General features: G+C 40.1%; 1 protein-coding gene across 3 annotated transcripts in view; it reads left to right on the forward strand.

Moving 5' to 3' along the window:
- Window positions 1–22600, forward strand: part of dcc (DCC netrin 1 receptor) — a 321689-nt gene that overhangs the window by 158910 nt on the left and 140179 nt on the right. For 2 of the 3 annotated variants that reach the window (XM_088281223.1, XM_088281224.1), the window contains exon 8: window positions 13099–13378. In XM_088281223.1, the coding sequence (XP_088137349.1) occupies window positions 13099–13378 (280 nt within the window). The remainder of the gene's footprint in view (window positions 1–13098; window positions 13379–22600) is intronic. The other variant, XM_088281225.1, reaches the window with a different exon arrangement.

Raw genomic sequence — 22600 nt, forward strand, 5'->3', positions numbered from 1 at the left:
TATATATATATAAAAGGCCAAGGCCACTCTGCCATTATATTCCAATCATTCATGTACTGCAAAAGACACCAAAGAGGAAAGCCATGGTTGATGGGAAATTTTCATGTTCCCCCCTTTCATGGGACTGATGTTTCTGCAATGCCTGCTTTTATCGATTGTAGTAAATAGAAGGTCATTCATTTGGAGTGTGTGTGGGTGTGTATACGTGTATGAATTTGCGTCCTCGAAAATCAATTGGGTAGAGGTTGAAGGTTTGTACCTCACTGCCTCCACCTGAATTTGTCACCATATTGTGTGTGCGTATGTTGTCACTGACAACATTGATCTTCTTTGTGATGAAACACCTTGCCTTCATTCCCTTCCATCACTCATCATGGGAGGAAGACAGCATGTTGAGTGTTTGTGTATGCATGGCAAAGTTATTGACTGACCACTGTCGTTCACACTGAGCTCTTCGACGCTTTGGAACGTGCTTGCAGAAAAATTAAAAACCAACTGTGTGGAGAAAAAAAATGGTATCCTGTGCAAATGAACTGCAAATTGATTACTTTTACTTTACTTATTCTTTTGTCATAAAACAACAGGCTATGCCACCCTCATTCATCATAGTGTCAGTTGATAAATGCTGAGCCGCCATAAGCCAGTAGCAGGCCTTGCTGTGTCTTCAGTTGGGACGTGCCTGATTTAACCACCACAATCCCATCACAATTATTGCAACCATCAATAATATTAAAAAAAAAAAAAGTGACACAGCAGCATGGACCTATGCCACAAATTTAATCTGGAGCAGTTCTGAATCAATGTTTATCTTTTCATATGACATAAACATTGAAAAAACATAATATTCCAACTCACATGAGAAGCTGATTGTTAGGTGCAATAATTGAGCTTTGCTTTAATCAGAATGTAGAAAATGCTGAAGTCATTTAGAGCCAGCTCATTGGCCATGGGAGGACAGATATGATATTTTATTAGCTTTAATAGCAGTTCCATTGTTAATAAAGTATAACGTTCATTGGTCTGCTGTGCTGATTTTTAAGGCATTGGGCTGATTACATTGACATGGCTGCACTTAAAGGCTGGAATCTTTTGGACAGAAGACCTTTCTGGTGACGGTGGACGACTGGTTAGGACGATGGCCTCACAGTGCAGAGGTTGTGGTTTAGATTCCGGATACGGCCTTCCTGTGTGGAGTTTGCATGTTCTCCCCGTGCTTGCGTGGGTTTCCTCCCACATTCCAAAAACATGCATGGCAGGCCGATTGAAAACTTTAAATTGCCCCTAGGTATGAGTGTCGTCTCTGTGTGCCCTGCAATTGGCTGGCAACCAGTTCAGGGTGTCCCCTGCCTCCTGCCCAAAGATAGCTGGGATAGGCTCCAGCACCCCCCGCGACCCTAGTGAGGACAAGTGGTACAGATAATGGATGGATGGACCTTTCTGGTCCTGACTGCTCATAAGTGCTTTGAAAAAAAATAAAAATAAATAAATAACTCACAGGGGCAATCCCAACCCAGGCGGGCGGAGGCGTCCCCCATGTTAGCATCCCTCCAGCCAGAGCTAAACAAACCTCCCATTGTGGATGACTCTGTGCTCTAACACACAATCAATTCAAATATATGGCATAATTAATTAATATAGCAAGGATGTCAAACATAAGTCTGGATACGTGGTTGTGGGTCGGTGACTTGAGTTGCAGAATTGTGTTGTCACTAAATTTGAGGGTTGGTGCACTCGTTTTTATTTTATTTTTTTTGTTCAGATAAAGGCATGGATGAAGAATTTCTGTTCACTTTTTGCTCTAGTGAATGGGGCAGTTGAACCTCCATGAACCGGAAAGTAGCTTGCTAACTGCCAAACAGATGAACAAATAATCATTACTGTTACTATACGGTAACATTTCATATGGTTTCGTATGGAATTGTGCACACAGCAGTTAACAGGATGTCATGGCTGTTTGACTTGGGCAGTGAGCTTCTAATTGCTCATGACGAGCTAACACCAGCAGTGTGTGAATATGAGTATAAACGGGTGAATGAGCACTGAGGAGACATTGTGAATCACTTTGATTTATGTGAACATTAAGGTACCATATTAACATAACTCCGACAGTATCGGCTGTGCCAGAATTCCACTGCACATAATAACCTTACATTGTGTTGCAGGTTGTCATAGCAACATAATTAAACTGCGACATCATCTTTAACATAATGCAGTCAGTACCAATTGAGGGGATTTAAAAGGATTAATGCATGCATAAAATTTCGAGATGCAATGTTTATGGATGCAGCTTTTAGACAAGGAAAAAGTATTTTGCCAGATTGGCACTAAAGGAAGTAGAGTGCAAACCTCTGCCAAAACTAAACACTTTTAATTTGGATCCGCACCAAATAGTGGGCCTTCATAATTACCTCCTGCACAAAGACAAAACATTTGTTGATATGATTCTTACATTATTTTTTTGCCATGTTACAGGAAAAGGCTTTGCAATTTGAGCAACATTAGAAACGGGGGGAAAAACATGCTGGATGATTTGCTACCAGACAAAACAAACTGCAATTCACATTCCGTTTCAACTTACATTTACGTAACATTAAATGTGGAATGTTAAATTTATGTCCAATTTAAAAATAGGACGCCGTGTCATGTTGTGACGAGTAGCAGTTTTTGTTTCATTGCATTAAAAAAAATCCAATTACAGAAAACAAAACAATTTTATAAAAACCATTTCTTTTCATTTATGCAGCACTGCATATTTAGCTGTCTCCACTGGTACTATATCTAAATAAACACTCCACTGGAGAATTACCAAGCTCATTTTCTGAAACAACGTAAACAACAACAGACCTATGTTTTACGGCTTATAAACTAATTTGTCCTCTGTTTTAGATGTATAAAGGTCTCCTAAAATTATACTATCATATATTATTATTAAAATGTAACCCAAGACTTTACAACAAATCAATATCTTACAAGGATGTGCAAAAAAGCAAATCTCTGAAACAATCTTTTACTTTTTAAATGACGGAAACCTTTGAAAAACTGATGCACTCAGCACTGACGGAAATGGGTTTACTTCCGTCACTGGAATCGTCAATAACCGGGTCACTATCTGATGGACTTGAGTTTTGCTGATGACTGACGGAAACACATGCTGTGTCTCTTGTGAGTGTTTGTTCATGGAAGCGAATACACTGGGGTTGCTTCTCGTGGAGCAGAGGAAGGTGTCCTCGTCCTCCAACCGACCAATGAAAAGTTTGAACATCGCTAGTCAGTCTGGTTGTGCTGCTAAATCTTTGTTCCCATTCTCAAAGACTGCTCTTTTTTTTCTTCTTTTTTTTCTGGCTAGTAAAGGAAGCCGGCGGCTGTGTTGTATATACCTTTTGTCCATGACATTGGCCCTTATTGTTTTTATTTTAACAATCATCACACTGTTTGTGTGTGTTTTTGTCAATATGTCTTTTACTCTATTTGTCCGTGTAACGTCGTAATTAGGACGTTCTCGATGCCGATTGGCTGTTGGTTCAAATAACGATCACGGAGTGATGGACTGGCTATCCGTCCTAATATAGCGGTGATGAACTGGAATTAAGTAATGACGCAAGCACCGTTTAAATAACGATTTGGTCAGCTTGAAATAATGATGGACTGACGATGAGGGAAGGGAGGTGAGTGATGATGAAAGACGGTCCGGCAAAATTAACCCGACGCGCCCATTTTGGGCCATTTCTTTGATTCGTCTTTCCAACATTGTGCAACAATACATGGTTGAGCTGTGTGTACACTTCCTTGAAAAAGTATCGATATCCCTTAAACTCTTTCTTGTTTTGTAACCTTATACTCACAATATTGATTATAATTTGTTGAGATTTTATGTTATTGACCAACAAAAAGCAGAAAATAATTGTGAAGTGGAACATGAATGATATAGGGGTTCCAAGTTTGAAGCCAATATAAATCTGAAATCTGAAGTGTGGTGTGCAATTGTATTTATCCCCCTGTGCCCTGATACCCCTAAATACAATGCAATGCTATCAACTGCCTTCGGAAGTCACATTATTAGTGAATAATCAACTCGTGTGGAATTTGTTCTCAGTAAGTGTTCTGTGAAAGCGTCAATAGTTTGTTCGAGAACACGAGTGAAAAACATCATCAAGACCAAGAAACTCACAAGCTAGGTCAGCGATAAAGTCTTACCCAAGATCTCAAGGAGTACCATTCAAGTCATCCTCCAAAATGGAAAAGCATGGCACAAGACCAACCCACCAAAGCATGACTGTTAACATCAATTGAAAGATGAAGCAAAAGGTACACACTGGTAAGAGAAGCAGTCTGCAGACAACTACAGCTCAGGTGGTGAAGTCTGACAACTGTAAATTGAACACTCCACAAATCTAGCCTTCATGGCGGAGTGACAAGATGAAAGACATTCTTGAAAGAACGGCCTGCCCTAAGAAGTCACGTTTGCCATGTAGGGAAATATGTGAAAGAAGGTGTTTTGATTATACAAGACCAGCCCTTCTCAAATAGGGGGTGGGACAGAGGCGGTACGTGTGACCTGGGAATAGGGTTAGACTAGGCGTGGGCAGACTACGGCCCCGTGGCCACATGCGGCCCCTTAAACGTTTTAATCCGGCCCGCCGAACTAAAAAATAAATTAAATGAATGAACCTTGTTAATGTTTTATTTTCTAAATAATGTGTGGTGTGTCAAAGACAGATATTTTGTTGTAATGCTTTTGTTCACTTAAATTTAAAAACTTTAAAATTAAATGTATTTTTTTTCTCCAATGAGGGGAGGTTACGAAAACACTCCATCCATCTGCTCCTGGTCCGGCCACTCTGTTAAATGTTAGAACACAATGTGGCCCAACAATCAAAAAGTTTGTCCACCCCTGGGTTCGACGTTGATAAACAAGAGGCTCATGGAACCGGGACTAACATTACGGTTCTCCCTGAATTGTTCTAGTGTTAAAATATTGGTGCTAAATTTCACCTTGTAGCTAGTTATACAAAAGAAGAACAAATAAAGGCCATAAAGAAATTGTGTGCGGTTGGGAAAATGTTTTCTTTTTTCTGGGGATGGAGGGTATCTAGTAATTATTGAGAAGCACTGTACAGGTATTAGATCAATGGTGAATTATTTGGACTAAAAACAAAGTGTGATGCAAAAACAAATATCACCCTCAACAGAGCATCCCCATTGTAAAAAAAAAAGGTGGTGGCAACATCATCCTGTGGGGTCGTTTTTCTGCAGCAAGAATAGGGAAGCTGATCACAGTTGATGGGAAGATGAATGGAGCTAAATGCAGAGTAATCCTGGAAGAAAACCTGTCAGAGGCTGTAAAAAGAGATTTATCTTCCAGCAAGATTATGACCTTAAGCATAAAGCCAGAGCTGCAATGGAAATGGTGTTAAGCTCTAAGAATATTCATGCGGTTAGAATGGCCCAGTCAAAGTTCTGACTTCAATCTCATTGAGCTTTTCCGGCAAGACTTGAGAATTGCTGTTCAGAAACGCTCTCCGTCCAATTGAGCTAAGCTTGAGCTGTTTTGCAAAGAAAAATAGACAAAAATGTCAATGTCTAGATTGACACAAGGGGGCTCAATCCAAATGCACACTAGTTTTTTTTTTCTCCACATTTTTGTTTGGGCAAAATTTCGAAAACCATATATCATTTGTTGTTGGAAGTTGGCAAAATGTGAAAAGGTTCGAGGGGTGTTAAGACTTTTTCGTGGTTCTGTGTGTGGGGTGTGTCTGAACACAATCAGTACATTCGGAATGGTGTAAATGGACCGAGCAGACGGAAAAATGTTCACAAACTGGTTCTGACTGCAGCAGTGGTTTCCGTATGAGATAAAATGCATTCAACGATTGCAATAACGTTTCAACCACGTTTGTCCTTGATGTAATATGGTTGATTGATCATTTGATGGATTGTGGTTGTGGCTCAGACTGACTGGGGTGCCGGCTTACAAGCTATCTTAGCCTCATGAGTTCAAACTTCCACTCACGTAAACATCACCAATTAAATCCTAAATTCAACCCAAGTCCTGTGTTATTTATTTATGAGCTGAGACAAAAAAAATGACAAAGCAACCGGCGTTTCCTTTTTAAGTGTTAGATTTAAAATAATTTACCAATATAATGAATTTGGTGATTGCCAATTGAATTTGAATGAAACAAATGATGCATGGATTTTAGACAGTCAGCATTATTTGAATAAATAATATAATAGGACACACCTGGGCCACAAAAAACACTGGTCAGTCATGTGTTCCAATACTTACGCTCGCATGAAAAACAGGATCGATCGAAACAAAGGATATGTTACTCAAATCTGGATGTAAATGCCTGCAAATGAACTCAATTGTTAAATGCCTTGTCATATAGTCATCATCATGCATGTCAAGCCCGACGACTTTATCGACCGACCTACCCAAACCAAAAAAATAGTTCGAACACATGAAGATATTCGGTGCACTGAGAGCTTGGATCATTACAGGGTGATGATGCTTCCCTGGTTGAAGATGCAGCCTCCAATTCTTGCTTTCAGAGTCATAGCATCAGGGGTCCCGATGCACAATGGCGTGATGCTTGCCAGGAATTATGACGCTGACATTGTCAATGAAGCCCAGAGCTTTTATGGAAAATTACTGCCACACAGACCAAAACATCTTTTGCTTGGGTCAATGAACAAAAGCTTGCAGCACGCCATCCATCTATTCTCTTTATTACTTATCCTGTTCACGGCAAGGAGCTAGAGCCTATCATAGCAAACTTTGTGCAAAAGACAGACGACATCCTAAATTAGTCACCTGTCAATTACGTGGCACATGGGGTCAGACAACCATTCATAATCATATTCACAACGTCACCGAGCGGGCAATAGAACCCGCACGGCATGCGCCAGTCAAGTAAATGTCACTCGACACCATCAGTGGCCGGAAAATATTCACAGGAAAGATAATTCAAAAAGAAGAAAGGGGATGGGTTTGAGGGATTAGACTTTTCAGTGTACCTACATTTAGAATCATCAAAACATAGTGTAGTAAATTCAACTTAAATTCATCTTATAATTTAAAACAATAGAAACTTATTCTGAGAAAATTTTACATTTCAGAAAGTCATTTTCCATGTTGATGGTATTGTGACACTGATGTGACGCGTAGCCATTTGCTGCTGAGCTGTGCTATTATTACAAAACTTTTATTTTAATATTTAAAAAAAAATCTCTAAATAACCCTGGTATATACGTTTTTTTTTCTCAGTTGTTTTTGTTTTTGTTGTATTTTAATAGCTAAAATTATACACTTTTTGAATGCCTTCCAACAGTAACTATAACCTTGTAATTATTCTAAATCACATATCAAAAACAAAGGAAGGGCCATTCTTTTCTTCATTATTTTTTGAGTTTTAATTCTTCTGTTTAAAAAAAAAAACCAAAAAAAAAAAACCATCAAACAAAGGAAAGGAATCCTGGAAGGAAGAAAAAAATCGTATGTACAAGTGCAGACCAACAACCTCCAGGCGATGAAATCGTTTTCATTTTACATCCATTTAACTTTCATCTACACACACATATAAACGCACTTTCACACACACGCACATGCACACGCACACACGCACACTGAGATGGTGTTCAGTCACCCACAGTGGTGGAGATTTACGGGAATAAATATGTTAGCGGAATTTAACCAGAATTTAGGTATGTGTGCGTGTGCGTGCGTGTGTGCATTTGTGTGTTGGCTTTTAACGGCAGCTGGCTGAAATGAGCCCTGAAATTGAGTGCAGGCAGAAAAAGAGAAGTATGAATTTTGAAGCAGGGTGAAGTTGGAGAGTGAACAAGCGCAGCAGCCTCTTCTGCATAAAGAGAGCTTAACAAAGAGAACCAACACCAGATGAGCAAATGATACTTCTTTTGAGTAGTATGAATTGAGAAGCACTTAGATTTTACATTAAAATCAATATGTTCTTCAGAATACGTAAATATCTCAATAACTGATTTAGAAAAATGGATAGGCTGATGGAAAGTGAATCATTGAAGTGAAATATGTAATGCAGTATGTTAGAAATAAGTGGACCTTATTTCAATGTGAAAAATCATCATGAGGATCAAATTGTTTATGTATGCAGTTGCTATAATCACAGAATTTCTTAGTTTCTTTATATATAAAAAAAAATTTAAAAAATAAAATAAAAAAACACTAGACCACATGTAGTCACAACACAAACATTCTCCAGCTGAGCTTCACAATGTTTTGGGAATCCAATTTTTATTATCGTATTCAGTTCTGCTTTGTTTTTATTTTTTGCGAATGTTGTATCTATTCACTGCATTGATTGTTTTTCTTAAATAACGAAAAATTAAAACAATGTAACACATTTTGGTATCCTGAACCCCCCAATGGAAAGCAAACTCCCCTAAATCTCACTCAGGCAGCAGAAACAATATAAATGCAGAGTAGCTTGTAGAAAGTCAACATACTGATGGGAAAGCAGGATCTTGTTTGTGTGCATGTGTGTGTTTGTCTTGTTTATATTCAGATGGACTGCAGTGTTGTGTTAACATTCATTGCGACTTTTTTTTCCACACTCTTGTGTCTGACTCTTATTTTACTTACTCATCCATTCCTGGACGAGGCACTTTGCTTGCTACTCAGAGCCTCCTTGGCTTTGTGGCCGGTTCGCCGAGCAGGAACAAATCCACCTTTCACACCCTGCAGTGTCCTCTCACAGTAACACGAGGTGTGGTGTTAACGTTCATTTTCACTGATCACAACTTACTCTTTCCCGTCTTTTCTTGTTTTGTCCTTTTATCAAGCTATTTTGAAATTAATGTCTTTTTTTTTTTTTACCTATGTCTTATCATCCCAAACAGCTTTTCTCCCATATTACCTTTTTCCTGTCACTTTCATCACTTTTTCTTTCCTTCTCTTCTATTACAGTCTTGGTGTCCTCATCCTGTTGCATTGAAGTGTCATGTTCAGATGAAATTAAGCAACATTTTCAAGCTAGTAGCAAATTGGATTTCAATCAGTTAATGATGCAGAAAAGATTTGCAGTCCCTGGGATGTTTAATGTCACTTTTATCTTCAACTGCTTCATTTGGTTTGCGCGTGTGTGTTGTTTTTCCCCACACAATTATCCATCCATCCATTTTCTGTACTGCTTGTCCTCATTAGGGTCACGGGCAAGATGGAGCCTTTCCCAATTGGCTATGGACATGAAGTAGAATGCGGTTTGGTCTCCAGAGTGTCAAAGGGCACCTATGAAAAATAAGATAATTGAAAGTCATAGATAGATAAATAGATAGGTAGATAGATGGAGACGTCATTGGTTTCAGTTACAGACAAATATACGTGTTTAATTGCAACTTTCATTATGATATTTACCTTCTTTGTGCTGACATGAGCACCAACTAATAGGCTCCCAAATAATTGAGGGCAAATCCCCATCTTCCTTACACCATGCAGGAAAAGAGAATAGGGCAGTGGTGGGCGGGCAAGGCCTTCCAAGGCCTTCTCTGCTGGCCCAACATAATCAAGAAATTATGATTCGATTTATAATAGAAGTTAATATAATATAAAATAAAACATATAAAAAATACCTATATATATCCTAGTGTTGTATTTTTAGGTTATCCAGTCAGAATTCAGCTCTCTTGTGCTGCCAGGCAGATTTCATAGTACCAGTGGCACATACTATTCGTCCGAGGACTTCAGATACAATTGTGCGGGCATCTGTTGAGTGTGAGTGAGGGGGCTTTTACAGTTGACAGACAGTTGCGATAGCCAGTCAGCTCATGAGTTGGTTACAGTGAGCCTTCTCGCAGGCCTTACGTTGAAGGGGATGAAGGCGTCTTGTGACTGGATACTCACTTGTGAGGAGGCCACCAAAATGTAAATGCACATTACTACTCTTGCCCACTTCAATCTGTGAAAGTATAAAAGTGTTCTGCACAATAGTTTGATTGCATATATTGACATCAAACATGCTCTCTATGCAAAATCCAAAATACTGTGCCCAACTCTTCTCACCTTACACAGGCTTAAGCGGACCAGTGTAAGAATGTGCACATGAACCCTGACTAGTTATATTTTGGAAATTTAGCAAAACTAAAGTCGTCGCAACTCTCAGGAGACAGACGGCGGCTGCCAGCAGGCGGCCCTGGACCACACGCCCCATCTTCCCTCCCCGGCTGTCGGATAACAGCACGGCTAATATCAAAAATTAGCTTCAGGCCGTTGAAACAAAAGGTGTTAGTATAACAAATTTAGGGCCTTACCATCCAGCTTGCGTTGTCATGTCTCGGGGTTGCCTCCCAAGCAGTCACATGCGTTGTCCGACACCGCTTGCAGCCACCAACTTCCCATTTTGGTAGACTGTGGACCGTGTGCTCAGCGTAAAAATGGGCACAAAATTTACGTGACAGCTCAATTGTTGTCTACCAATTTTGGGGCCGTGTTGCACCTCTCTGGGTGTTCCGGAGCACTGAATTGTTTTGTCCCCAACTTATCCGGCAATTTAGTAACAGAAAGTAGTCTGCGCTCGGCATACAAATGGGCGCGTTGTCATTTTTGTGGCGGAGTAATGCACGTTTGTGAAATGGGCTACTTGTCATTACTCCATCGCCCTCCAGCGCGTCTCCAAATTTGGTTACAAAAGGTAGACTAGATTTTATGCTCATAAAAAGCATGTCTAATTACAAACGCAGGTGGTTATCGAAGCACAGGCTGAGAAATTTGGCGCTCTGCAGAGGTGCGTTGGGGAAGTTATAATTATATAAATAAATCACTACTAAACCGTCATTATTGCTGGTAGGGGGGGTCTCACACAGGCGCACGATCGCGGGTGCAAGGAAGTCTCCAATTGCCGATGTCACTTGCACACCACCAGCACAACCAGCATGAAAACACAACAAGGTAACATTACTATAAAACTTGCATTTGGATTCCCACCACAATTAGTTTTTAGAGAAAATGATGCGGATTGTGATGTAATTACGTTCTGAGTCGGCCTGTCACAATGATTACTATAGCGAATTTTTCGATTACATTTTCCCTCAGCCCACAACACTCATCACAATCTTCCTTGCACATTATTATTTCGCCTTCATGTCCCCGGTCGGAGTGGCAAAAGCACATTTGGCCAGTCATATCTTGTGGCACTCGGATTAACCGAATGGCATGTTCCTACAACACTCTCACTTTCTGAACGTTCAGCGTGCAGCAGAGTGCCCCTCGAAGTGTATTTATACTCAGAGTCACGTTATGGTGTTGGATTGATTTTCCGATTGCACACTGGATATGCCAGCTGTTGACCGACCCATCAAAGGCAATGTGTGGACATTTAAAATGGGTCTTAACATGCACATTTTTCAACAGATTTTCATAAGGTTTCCTTTTTCAATTCTTCTATGTCTGTGCTATCAGTGTATCACATTTGAAAATTTGTAGTTTTTCTTGTCATTCACACACAAACTGCGCTGACGAATTTGACCCTCCTTAGTGTCGCCATAGGCAAGCAGCTCAAAAAGGACATGTCATATCTTCCTTTTCTTATGTGGGTTCGAGTATTAACACCGAATAAAAAAATAAAAACTGAATGAACATAAAGGCAGCACGGCTCCGGCCTTCCTGTGTGGAGTTTGCATGTTCTCTCCGTGCCTTCATGGGTTTCCACCGGGTAATCCGGTTTCCTCCCACATTCCAAAAACATGCGTAGCAGGTTGATTGTAGACTCTAAATTGTCCCTAGGTATGAGTGTGACTGTGGATGGTAGTTCGTCTCTGTGTGTCTGCAATTGGCTGGCAACTAGTTCAGAGTGTCCGCTGCCTACTTCCCGAAGACAGCTGGGATAGGCTCCAGCATCCCCCGCGGCCCTAGTGAGGAGAAGCGGTACAGATTATGGATGGATGAATGAACATAAAAAATGAATCTGCAGGTAATACTTGCTTTTTTTTTTAAGCATAGATTCCAGAAAATCAGAGAAGTGCATAATACATTAGCGTATAGGAAAATCTGCTTCAGAAGAGTGATTTTGATGGTGCGGACAATCTTGCAGTCTCGTTCTTCTCCAAAAATTGAAGTACTACGCGATGATATATCACCATTAAACGTTTTCCATGAAAAATGGGGTTTGGCTGCACAATATGTGAAATTACATAAATAAATAAATGAGTAATGAATAAATAGTAATTATTAAAACATCTACAAATAGGTGAAATCACACGTGTCAAACCATTGTAATGAGCGTAAAAAGAAGCAAAATATGGAAACAGGTCAGATCTGAATTAAGTCTCAATCGTATATGGTCTGATTTGCACTACAAGAGTCAAGTGACACAACTGGGATTTTTTTAAATTTAGTTCAGAAATGCAAAAAGATGGCGTAGATCAATAAAAAAGACATGGGATTAGGTTACATCCATATGTCGATTAAAATCAGGTATGGAATGGATATCTGCCAGCATTGAAGTGAATAGCAAGCCATGCATAAAATCATGCTGCTTCGTGTTGTCACTTGTTTGTTCCCAGTGTGTACTCGTTTACATTCATTTCATAGCATGTGCGCATGCTAAAGATAAGCACGGTATCATCGGATATGAGAAATATTCAAGTCGAGTTTAAATGAACTGTTAAAAACTGGATTCAGATGTTAAATATTTGCAATGAACATCTATCAATGATTGTTAATGTTATTTTTGTCTTTTGCATTAATCTTTAAATTTTAGACATTTATAGCTTTTGGAGATGTCCCGTGACAATTTTAAAGATGATTCAATTCTATGTTTGTATGTTTATTTTAAATTGTTGAATATCTTCTAACTATTGTTTGTATGCAAAAAAAACTCTGCGACTCGTTTTTCTTGTCTGGGTTCTTCTTTACCATTATTCTTCTTCCTCCTTTTTCTTCCTTCTTGTCTCTTCCATGTCTTTTATGTTCCTGATCTGTTCCTCTCATCCATTATTTTATCCTTTTGTGTTTACTTTGCTTTGCCACCTCCTTGCCGCTCCTCTCCTCCATTTCCCGCTGTGGTCCTCTCCCTCGTCCTCCCCTGCATCTCGTCCCTCCCTCTACCCTGGATGAACTGTTCACAGAAGCCACACCCACTCAGTATAGACCTGTCCACACACCTCCTCCTCCCCGCCCACCTCCTGCTCCGCCTGCTCCTTCTGGCACCCCTTTGACTTACTCCTCCTCCTCTGATCCCCCACCAGTGTCCCCCAGCCCAGGCGTTGCCCTCCCCTCTGCCCCCCGCGACCTGGTCCCTGTCCTAGTGTCCAGCCGGTTTGTCCGACTCAGCTGGCGGCCCCCGGAGGACACCGGAGGATCTATACAGACTTATGGCGTTTATTATTCCCAAGATGGCATTGAAAGGTAAGACTGCTTTATTTGTCTTGATTGCGTTTATCTTTGATTCTACATTTGTAACTTCCAGCCTGTGTACTTTTAATATGCATCCCATAAACACATAGACTTTATATACACCCAACAAAAATATGAACACATTGATTTTTGCTTCCATTGTTCATTAACTTTTTGCTCTTTTGCTGAACTCAAAAAGTCAAGCCCTTTTCTCGGTAAACAAAAATCCCATTTCTCTCAAATATCATTTGGAAATCTGTCTAAATCTGTTAGCAGAACTGCTAAATGGTACGTATGGTCCGTATTTTGTTACGGAAACTACTGAACGGCAACTCGTCATGGCTGGAGTGCAGAGTGTTCTGGATATTAAAAAAAAAAAAAAAACAAACAAAAAAATCCAGTGTCCAACATTACCTCCAGCGCTGTGTCGGGTCACCAATACACTGGCCACTGCACGTTTTATTAATAAATTTGCTGAAATTAACACTTACTTTATTGTTGAAATTGCTGGCTGGAACTAGAGTTGTCGTATTCACCCACCCACATGCTCATTTGGGTAACATGTCTGAAAGCATGCTGGCCATGCAAGAACTACATTTTTGAATTATAGAAATTGTGTATTGATCTATGCAACATGGGGCCATGCGTTATAATGCTGGAACATGGTGATAGTCATAGATGAATGGCTAATCAAGACGACGCAAATTATTATTTCTTGCACTACATGAAACAATTGTTGGTCACATGAGATACTGACTCATTTACTAAACTGCTCTCCTGCGCTCAAACAATCAAACTGGATGATTTAGAGTGGACCTTTGTGATCACACCAGATATTGACCGGTTTTGTAACGTAATCCCACCCCCTCTCTTGAATGGATTATTTCAGAAAAGTGTAGTTCTGTGGGAAATATTTTATAGGAATAGTGGGAAAGTCACAACACTTTGAACACAAAAATGCTGCATCTATAATTTAGTTTGATTTAGTTCAGTGTCATTTTCAATTCTTAAGCAACATTTTGTCGATATCATGTGTTACGTGTGTGGTACATGTATGGTGGGAAATCCAACGTACTACATAGGATGATGAGTGGAGCTGTGCCTCGACAGTTTTCCATGACTCACGCAGTTTTTCAGCAAATAAAGTATTTCAGTTGTCACTGTCCTTTGGAGGAATAACAATCAGATCAAACAGTCAGGGGACAACTCTTGTAAGTTGATAAGCTCTCTCGCTTCAACAAAAAAAAAAGATTTGCTAAGGAGGTGAAAATTTAATTTGGGGAAAAAGTGCACCATATTTCCTTTTGTACGCATCCTTCCAGAACAAGTTGAAAAATGCTAGGCCTTTGTAAGAACAGTTAGGGGGGAAGCTCTTATTTTCCAGCATGCCTGTGCATCAGAAAAGCAACCTCCATAAAGGCGTGATTGGATAATTTTGGTGTGGAAGAACACGATTGGCCCACACATAGGCCTGACCTATTGAACACAGAATGGGCGAATTGTGAACCAGGTTCCATCATGAGTAACCTCTGACTGATGTTTCCTCTGACATCAAGCCATTATGACTGCAAATTTTCCAGTTTCACTCTCTAACAGAATGAAAATAACCTCAAAATCAATGTCCATCTAAGCCAGTGCTTCTCAAATAGTGTGTGTGTGTGGGGGCGGGGTGCGGTGCAATGCTGAGGGGGGCACGTGTGACCCTGCGGAACATGTTTTTTTTTCCATCGCACTACAATGAAGTGTAATTGCACATCCACTCCAGCAGTTGGCAGTGGCGCTCTCATTGGCTATTGTGCACAGCGAGTATTAACTCTACGCCAGGGGTGGGCAAACATTTTGATTGGTGGGCCACAATGGGTTCTAAAATTTGACAGAGCGGCCGGATGTCATGACCCGTGTCGGGCATGTCAGTGTTTTTGTTGTTATTTTCTTACCTCCTTCCTGCCATGTGCTTTTTCTGTTTATTTTGTCAGCTGAGTGGGGGCGTTTTCCTCAGCACCCGCCCTCGCCAGCCACACACCTGCTTCCCGTCAATCATCACGCACCTGATTCCCATCTGCTCCCCTGATCACTCTGACTATTTAAGCCTCCCAGACCGACAACGCAGTGTCGGGTCATTGCCGCACTTCACGGACTTCCACGACCGCGATTGTTTCCTGCCATGTTCATGCTCTCAGCCCTGGTCTTCTGTCCCTGTCCGCTTAGTTCGTTCCCGTCTCGTTTTGTTCCTTGTCCTTCTGCCAGTTTAGTCAGGTTTAGTTGGCCTTTGTTATTTTTCACCCTGCCACGTTGTTTGTCCCTGTTGAGCCATTCAATAAATCCCCTTTAAGTTACACCTTCCCCTGCTTCCTCGCTTTTTGGGTCCTCCCCCCTCCTCGTCGCAAGGCGAGCCTGACACTGGACCCGGAGCAGAAGGATGGAGTGTTTTGGGAACCTCACCTCATTGGAGAAAAAAATACATTTAATTTTAAATGAAAGTGAACAAAAGCATTACAAAAAAATATATGTCTTTGACACACCGTAGTATTTAGAAAATAAAACATTAACAAGGTTTATTCATTTAATTTTTTTCAAGTTCGGCGGGCCGGATTAAAACGTTTAACGGGCCTCATGTGGCCCCCGGGCCGTACTTTGACCACGCCTGCTCTACACTGTAGGTTTGTCTTGCAAAAAAAATTGTATCATTTATAGTTGCGATGGAAAGTGGGTGGTGGGGTGGGGCCGCAAATTGTTTTCTTCTTGCTAGGGGGGGCGTAACAGAAAATAATTGAGAAGCACTGATATAAGCACAGATTTGGAGGCATGACACTATTACTTCCCCAGTAAGGTAAAGAAAACAAGATAATGCTTATGTTACCCTTGATAAAACTAAATCTGTTGTCTTAATTTGCCAAGAGCAGAGCTATCAATACGGTTCTCAGATGATTTCCCCCCTGGGCCTATTTTAATGCTGACTTTCCACCATCTCTGTTCAAAAGAGCAATAAAAAGAGCCTTGTGCTATGCTGGGATGCATGAGGAGAACTTAACAGCTTCAATTAATTGGGCGATAAATAAATGCAGTCTGCAAATGAAACGGTAATCAAAGTTTTATATCAATGGTTTGAGTCTCTTGGTTTGGAGATCATGGGTACTGGTTTAGGCAGGGGCGAGGAAAGTATTTGTGGTGCATACTGAAAAATCCAAGAATGTTGGGCCAGCATTGACAGTGTTGACCTTTGATTTAACACTTTGATCATACTGCAGCAAGTGTATCGTTTTTAGACAGATGTATTGATGGATGGAAGGATGAACGGATGGATAGGCTCTAAAGAAGCGGTTTTGCATTTGCAGTTTGCAGGGCAAAATTAGCATTTTGCACCTCATCACAAAACTAAGAATCAACCATCTAGATGTCTCAAGATGCTTCACTGGGCTCAACTCATGCGCATCGCTCACATCACCTACCATGGGGAGTTGAGGTCGAGGCAAGCGCTGTGTTACGTACTTCTCACCAGATAGCTAGCAGTGAGCTTCAGCTGGCTACCACTGTGGTTAAATATTTTGTGAAGTCACTCCAAAGTCATTATTCATTGCTTCCAAGTGCTTGGGTGATGGATTTCACTTTCATAGAAGTTTGGCTGGAACCGTCTATGTTCTTAAAAGCAGAGGCAACGAAACGGGGTCTGGGGCCAACAATTTTTATGAATAAGGCCAGGGGGTCGAGGCTGGAACGGTACAGAGGTCGTGGCCGCAGGGCGGGGGACTGATAGGCAAGTGCCAAGTATTAATATAAATATTTATAATAGCAGTGATCTTATTCATCTGTTTTCACAGAGTATTTAATTTTGACTTTTGAGGTCTGCACAACAAATGTTCTCTAATTGACATTACAGTAGATATTTAATTTTTTTTCACCATTAAATCATTGGCCCCCAACCTCCATGCCGCGGACCGGTCCAGACTTGAGTTTTTTCACTATTTGTGGTTGGGCATGGCTCATGTACCCTGGGAATTGTAAAGTACTATACTGTGGGAAAAGTTGTGAGGTCTTTCTGGTTTTAATGACTTTGGCTTGCTCCAACAAGTAGTTGACTGTGCTATGCATTTGAAAGTGTATGAACCCTGTGTGTCTGAAAGCTGCTGACAGAAAGAACTGATAGTGTAAGTGTTGTATATTAACGGTTTGTCAGAGACGGTACTTATATCCCTTCATTACTGCTCTGCTGCACACAGCAGCTCTGAACGTTTAGTAAAAACCCTCTGGGTGACATTGGCAAGTCCCCCGCTGATGTTAAATGGTAACCTCTGACAGTTGGAGCTCCAGCTGAATGCTTTCACATCCAGGCTTTTAAGCTTTGTTACCTGAGGGACTGAACAGCCTGCAGCATTTTAGGAATCTGAGCGTTAGAGTGGACTGAAGAGCCTTTGAGTTTTCACTGTGAAACATCACAAAATCTGTCAGTCGTAAATATTCAGGGTGGAAAAAAGACGGGCGGGTTTGTCAGCTGCAAAAGCTTGGCAGAAGATACACATGCGTTTGTCAGTATTAATAACTTGCTTGAAAGAGGAGAGCAGTGAGGAAGCGAGGGAGAAAGAAAGAAAGAGAGTGTAAATGCTATACTTAATTAAAATAAAATCCACAATTGTTTGAGAACAAAGAAAGGGAGAAAGAATATGGGGAATGTTTATTTACTAAAAAAAAAATAATGAACAAATTGTAAAAAATAAAAAGAAAGCAGTATGGAAAATGGAGACGTGGATGGAAGGACAGGTTGAATCAATACATTCTGATGATGATCAAAAATGTATTTTAATGTGAATATGATATTGTCAATGAAAATTAAGATTTTCCTAATTTTTGTGACCTGGATGAAAAAAAGTGTTACCCCTTAATTTGAACCTTCCACATGTCCACTCTTTTCCTTCACCTTTTCAGCATTAATGAGAAGGATGCGATAGTTCTGAGCAAGATCTTGACAAGTGCAATTCTGAGGTTATACCAGCTACATATAATTATCCTGTGCCAAGCTGAATCATTAATTATACAACTTTCCGAGCCACGCATGTTAACTCCACATGTGATGAATGTAACTCTGGCCTTGGGCTTTATAATATTGTCCCAAAAAAATAAAAAATAATAATATATATATATATATATATATATATATATATATATATTAGTGCTATGGTTGATATGTAGGCACGTGTACTTAGTATGCACTTGAATTACTCATAGAAACTTGTGCTCAGCCTCTCCTCTAGTTATAGTGCAGTGTCACAATGGAAAGTGGCGATGGAGACCATCTTTTTAATCTCCCCTCAAACTGGTTTCATCATTATAGACCATATTTAAAAAAATAAATAAATAAAAAAATAAGCTCGTAGTTAATCGCACATTTTATTCATTGTAAAAAAAAAATCCCTTTATTTTTTTGTCCCAATATTTTATTGAATTTAATATATTTGAATTGATTTTTTTTGTTTTTATGCAAATACTTTTTTTTATATTGAAAGAACAAAGCATTGGATTCGACTCACACAAAGAAAGTCATGCAAAACAGCATCTCACCACCTTTCTAAGGGATCAAATTGGAGTAATAGAAGAAATATAAAATGCCAACAAAGTGCAAATGAAATGGGTCAAAATAATGGGCTGTCACACCGAGGTAGTTGTGGTTACTGAGAGAAGTCCGGTGAGCGTGACTGCTTCCGCCTTCTCCGCTTCCTGCAAGTCTTGAATCCGGGTTGCAATGGTGTATCTCGAGGACAATTCGTAAATGCAGTCGTTGGACGCAGTGCGAATTATTTCAGACAGAACTTCGTCCTCTGCCATGCTAACACGCAGTGGCCACCCACTTAGCTATGGTTTCGACGAGTCTCTTTTTAGTTGATCCATCCATCGGTTTCTGTCGCAAATTATCCATGGATGCCTGGGTTTGACAAGGGGCTGGAGAATTGGCATCAGCGGTGTGCTTGGCCATCAAATGGTGTTTTAAACTGGACGTGCCGTGATGGTAGTTCAGTACACGATGGCAATACACACAAATGACATTGGTCTTATGACACCATTAGGTAAGTTTAAAAAAAACTTGCCGTTCAGAATTTAATTTGCGTCATTTTTACCACTCGCCATGATGCTTTTGGTTCTATAAACCTGTCTAAACTCCGCACAGCAAGCGCAGGCATGTCCTAAATTTCGCGTGATTTATGTTTTTTTTCCGGTCTCGCAAGATCCGATAAGGCGTTGGAGTTTTTCCAGCGTCAGCGCTACGTCACAGAACTACATTGTTTATTAGGCCAAGATGAGTCTTAATTGCTTGTTAAAAAAATTGACGCGTAGGGGTGTGTGGGGGGGGGGGTGGGTGTGTGTGTGTATTTTTCAATTTTTTTTTTATTTTTCAGTGTTGATAATTTGGATTTGTTGGTGGAACCCAAACAGGCTTACATCTGTCTTGGTGTAGTTAACTCTTCCTGGCCGGGACTACTACCTCCTTTCTAGGTTTGCTCTGATCATTTGCCATACTGTGGTTAGTCCTGTTTACCCTTCTCCCATTCATCAGTCGCAGTTGCCATCCACCTCCAGCACTGGGTCTTTTCTGGCGTCATTTGCCGCACTGCTGTGAATATCCGTGCAGCTCCTCGGGCATGCCGATTGGATTCTGTTTATGGAGCAAATTTTTCGCCATCCCTCATTGAGTCTTCCATGGTTCCCTCTGTGAACTTGTTTGCAGTTCCACTAGTTCTCTGTGGTTATGCAACCATGGATTCGGCACTTTACGCTCAACTGCCTTCTTACTGTTTTTGTTGATTGTTATTGGTTTTGTGTAAAGTGTCATGAATAGGACAATTTTTCTTATTATTACTCTTTTTTTCTTCCTATACTTATTATCATTCGTAGTAGTAGTTGTAAATTGTTTTCTTCTTTGCTGTGCTTATCCCATGCGTGAATGGGGTGTACCAATTCCGAATGTGGATTCTGGACCGTTGTTATTATTTTCCTTTTATTTTTTTTTTTTATTTTTCTCACTCTTTTCAGTCTTTTTTTTCCCAGAAAAAAAGACCTGAAAGTCAAATACCTCATGATCCATCCGTCCATTATTTGAACCACTTCTCCTCACAAGGGTCGCCTATCCCTCGCTGTCTTCGGGTAGGGTACACCCTGGACTAGTTGTCAGCCAATGGCAGGGTACACAAAGACGAACAAACATGCGCGCTCACTCTCACACCTCGGAACAATTTAGAGTGTTCAATTAACCTACCATGCATGTTTTTGGAATGTGGGAGGAAACCGGAGTACCCGGAAGAAACCCACGCAGGCACGGAGAGAACATACAAACTCCACACAGGAAGGCCGGATCAATCCCACACCCTCTGCACTCATGATTAACATGTAAAAATGATCAAACCCTCATTAACAACTACAGGAAATTTTACTTTTTTTTCTCCTTGAACAGATTTTAACTCCATTGTCTCCATGTAACTGCACTAATATATGTATGAAATACATTTAACCACAGAAACACAATGGATTAAAGCACGAAACCCAATACAGACATTAATCACTAACTAAACAATGTACCACCTATTATCCATGTTTCAGATACATGTAAAAGCCATATCCACTATAAAATTATTTTTAATTTAGCAGTGAAGCTCTCAGTCTTAAACAAGCAGGTAGAAATAGGCCCTGTTTATGCTATCCCCTCACTTGCAGCCAATGATCCTGCGCAGTTAAACACTTAAAATTGTGCGATTTGAATTCCGGGATGAAACAAACTGCCGCACATTATTAAATGACGTTTGGTACACAACCGTATCATCGGGCCGTCGCTTCACCTGACACTGTTCGCTACTACAGTAGTAGTAGTATTGTTAGTGTTATTACTAATGGTGCAATCATATTTCTTTTTGCAACATTATTACTTTTAAGTAGGCTTTACCCCAAAATAATCTAAAAATTCCAAGGATGCTGATGATGACAATGTAATGTAAAGTTGCCGAAAACCCGATATTTTCGAGAGCTGTGTCAGCCCACTGGTCGCCCCGGCGAGTTTGACACAGTTCGTTGCGTGACGTTACTGACCCAATGGGGTCGTCTTCAGACTATGACGATGTCGATGACAATCTGTGTGTAAGTATTGGTTGCTCTGTTTTTGTTTGTTAATTAAAAGAATCTTTCAGCATTCAAAAGCCAAGGGTATAGCAGTGTTTAATGTAGAAAACTGAATTAAAACATGCCCTGTAATTTGATGGATCATGTAGACATGATTACAGTCCGATTCAGTTCTTCTGCAAGCAAGCTTATATTGAAAGGTAGTGACGAGAGGAGTGAGGTTTACCATTTTATAAAGATTTTATTGATTGAGAGTGTCATAATTTTGTAGTAGAAATGTTAATTATTCATAACTGCATTATATTATGCTTGTAGGCAGGAGGATATTTTTATAGAGTTGTGTGTTGTATATACTTCCATATAACTTTGCCGTCTGCATACATGATTATAAAAATCTACAACGAGCATGAAATGTCACTGTTTTATATGCATCACATTATAGTTTGTCAATATTTAATTCTGAGCCAGAATCTGTCCCAATAAGGAGTCCGTTAGCAGTAAAGCAGTATTCAGTGAGCTATTTCCAATGCATACTTGATCGTAATATCATCAACATACGTGTTTAGCATACCCGATGTCAATTTCTTTCTCTTGAAATCATTGGAATAGATCTAATTTAAATATACAGGGGGAATAAAAAGTTGGTATGCAGTTATAAAAAAGATCAAACTGTCATAATTTTGTTTATTTAGAGAACAGGAACAAATGCATTCATCATGTTACTAATTTGACCAGTTATACTTCCGTTAAAATACATAACAAACAAACTGTAAATTTTTCTTTTATGTTGTCAGAAATAAGGTCACTACCACTGATTGATTACAATGGCTACAATTTCAGCATTTTTTTAAATTGCCTTTTCATAGCATCCAATGATGCAGAATAAATTTTATGCCTACAAATAATAATGATTTCTTCTACATGTGTGCAATTTAGTACTAGTAGTTTGTCCAGCACTTTTATTTGTATGTTGTGATCTGTGCACCGATGTGTGATCTCGACGTCCTGATTCGCAAAGTTCTTGGAGTCAGACGGTTCAGCTGAGGGCATGTACTCATCGTCAAATCTCAACCATGCCTGTCAACACTGCACGTTCATCTTCATTTCCGACTCTGCGGCTTCTCCTGAAAATATGAT

This window comes from Idiotropiscis lumnitzeri, chromosome 18 (genome assembly GCF_059441095.1).
Source record: "Idiotropiscis lumnitzeri isolate Australia: NSW breed Sydney's pygmy pipehorse chromosome 18, RoL_Ilum_1.0, whole genome shotgun sequence".
In the NCBI taxonomy this organism is placed as follows: Eukaryota; Metazoa; Chordata; class Actinopteri; order Syngnathiformes; family Syngnathidae; genus Idiotropiscis; species Idiotropiscis lumnitzeri.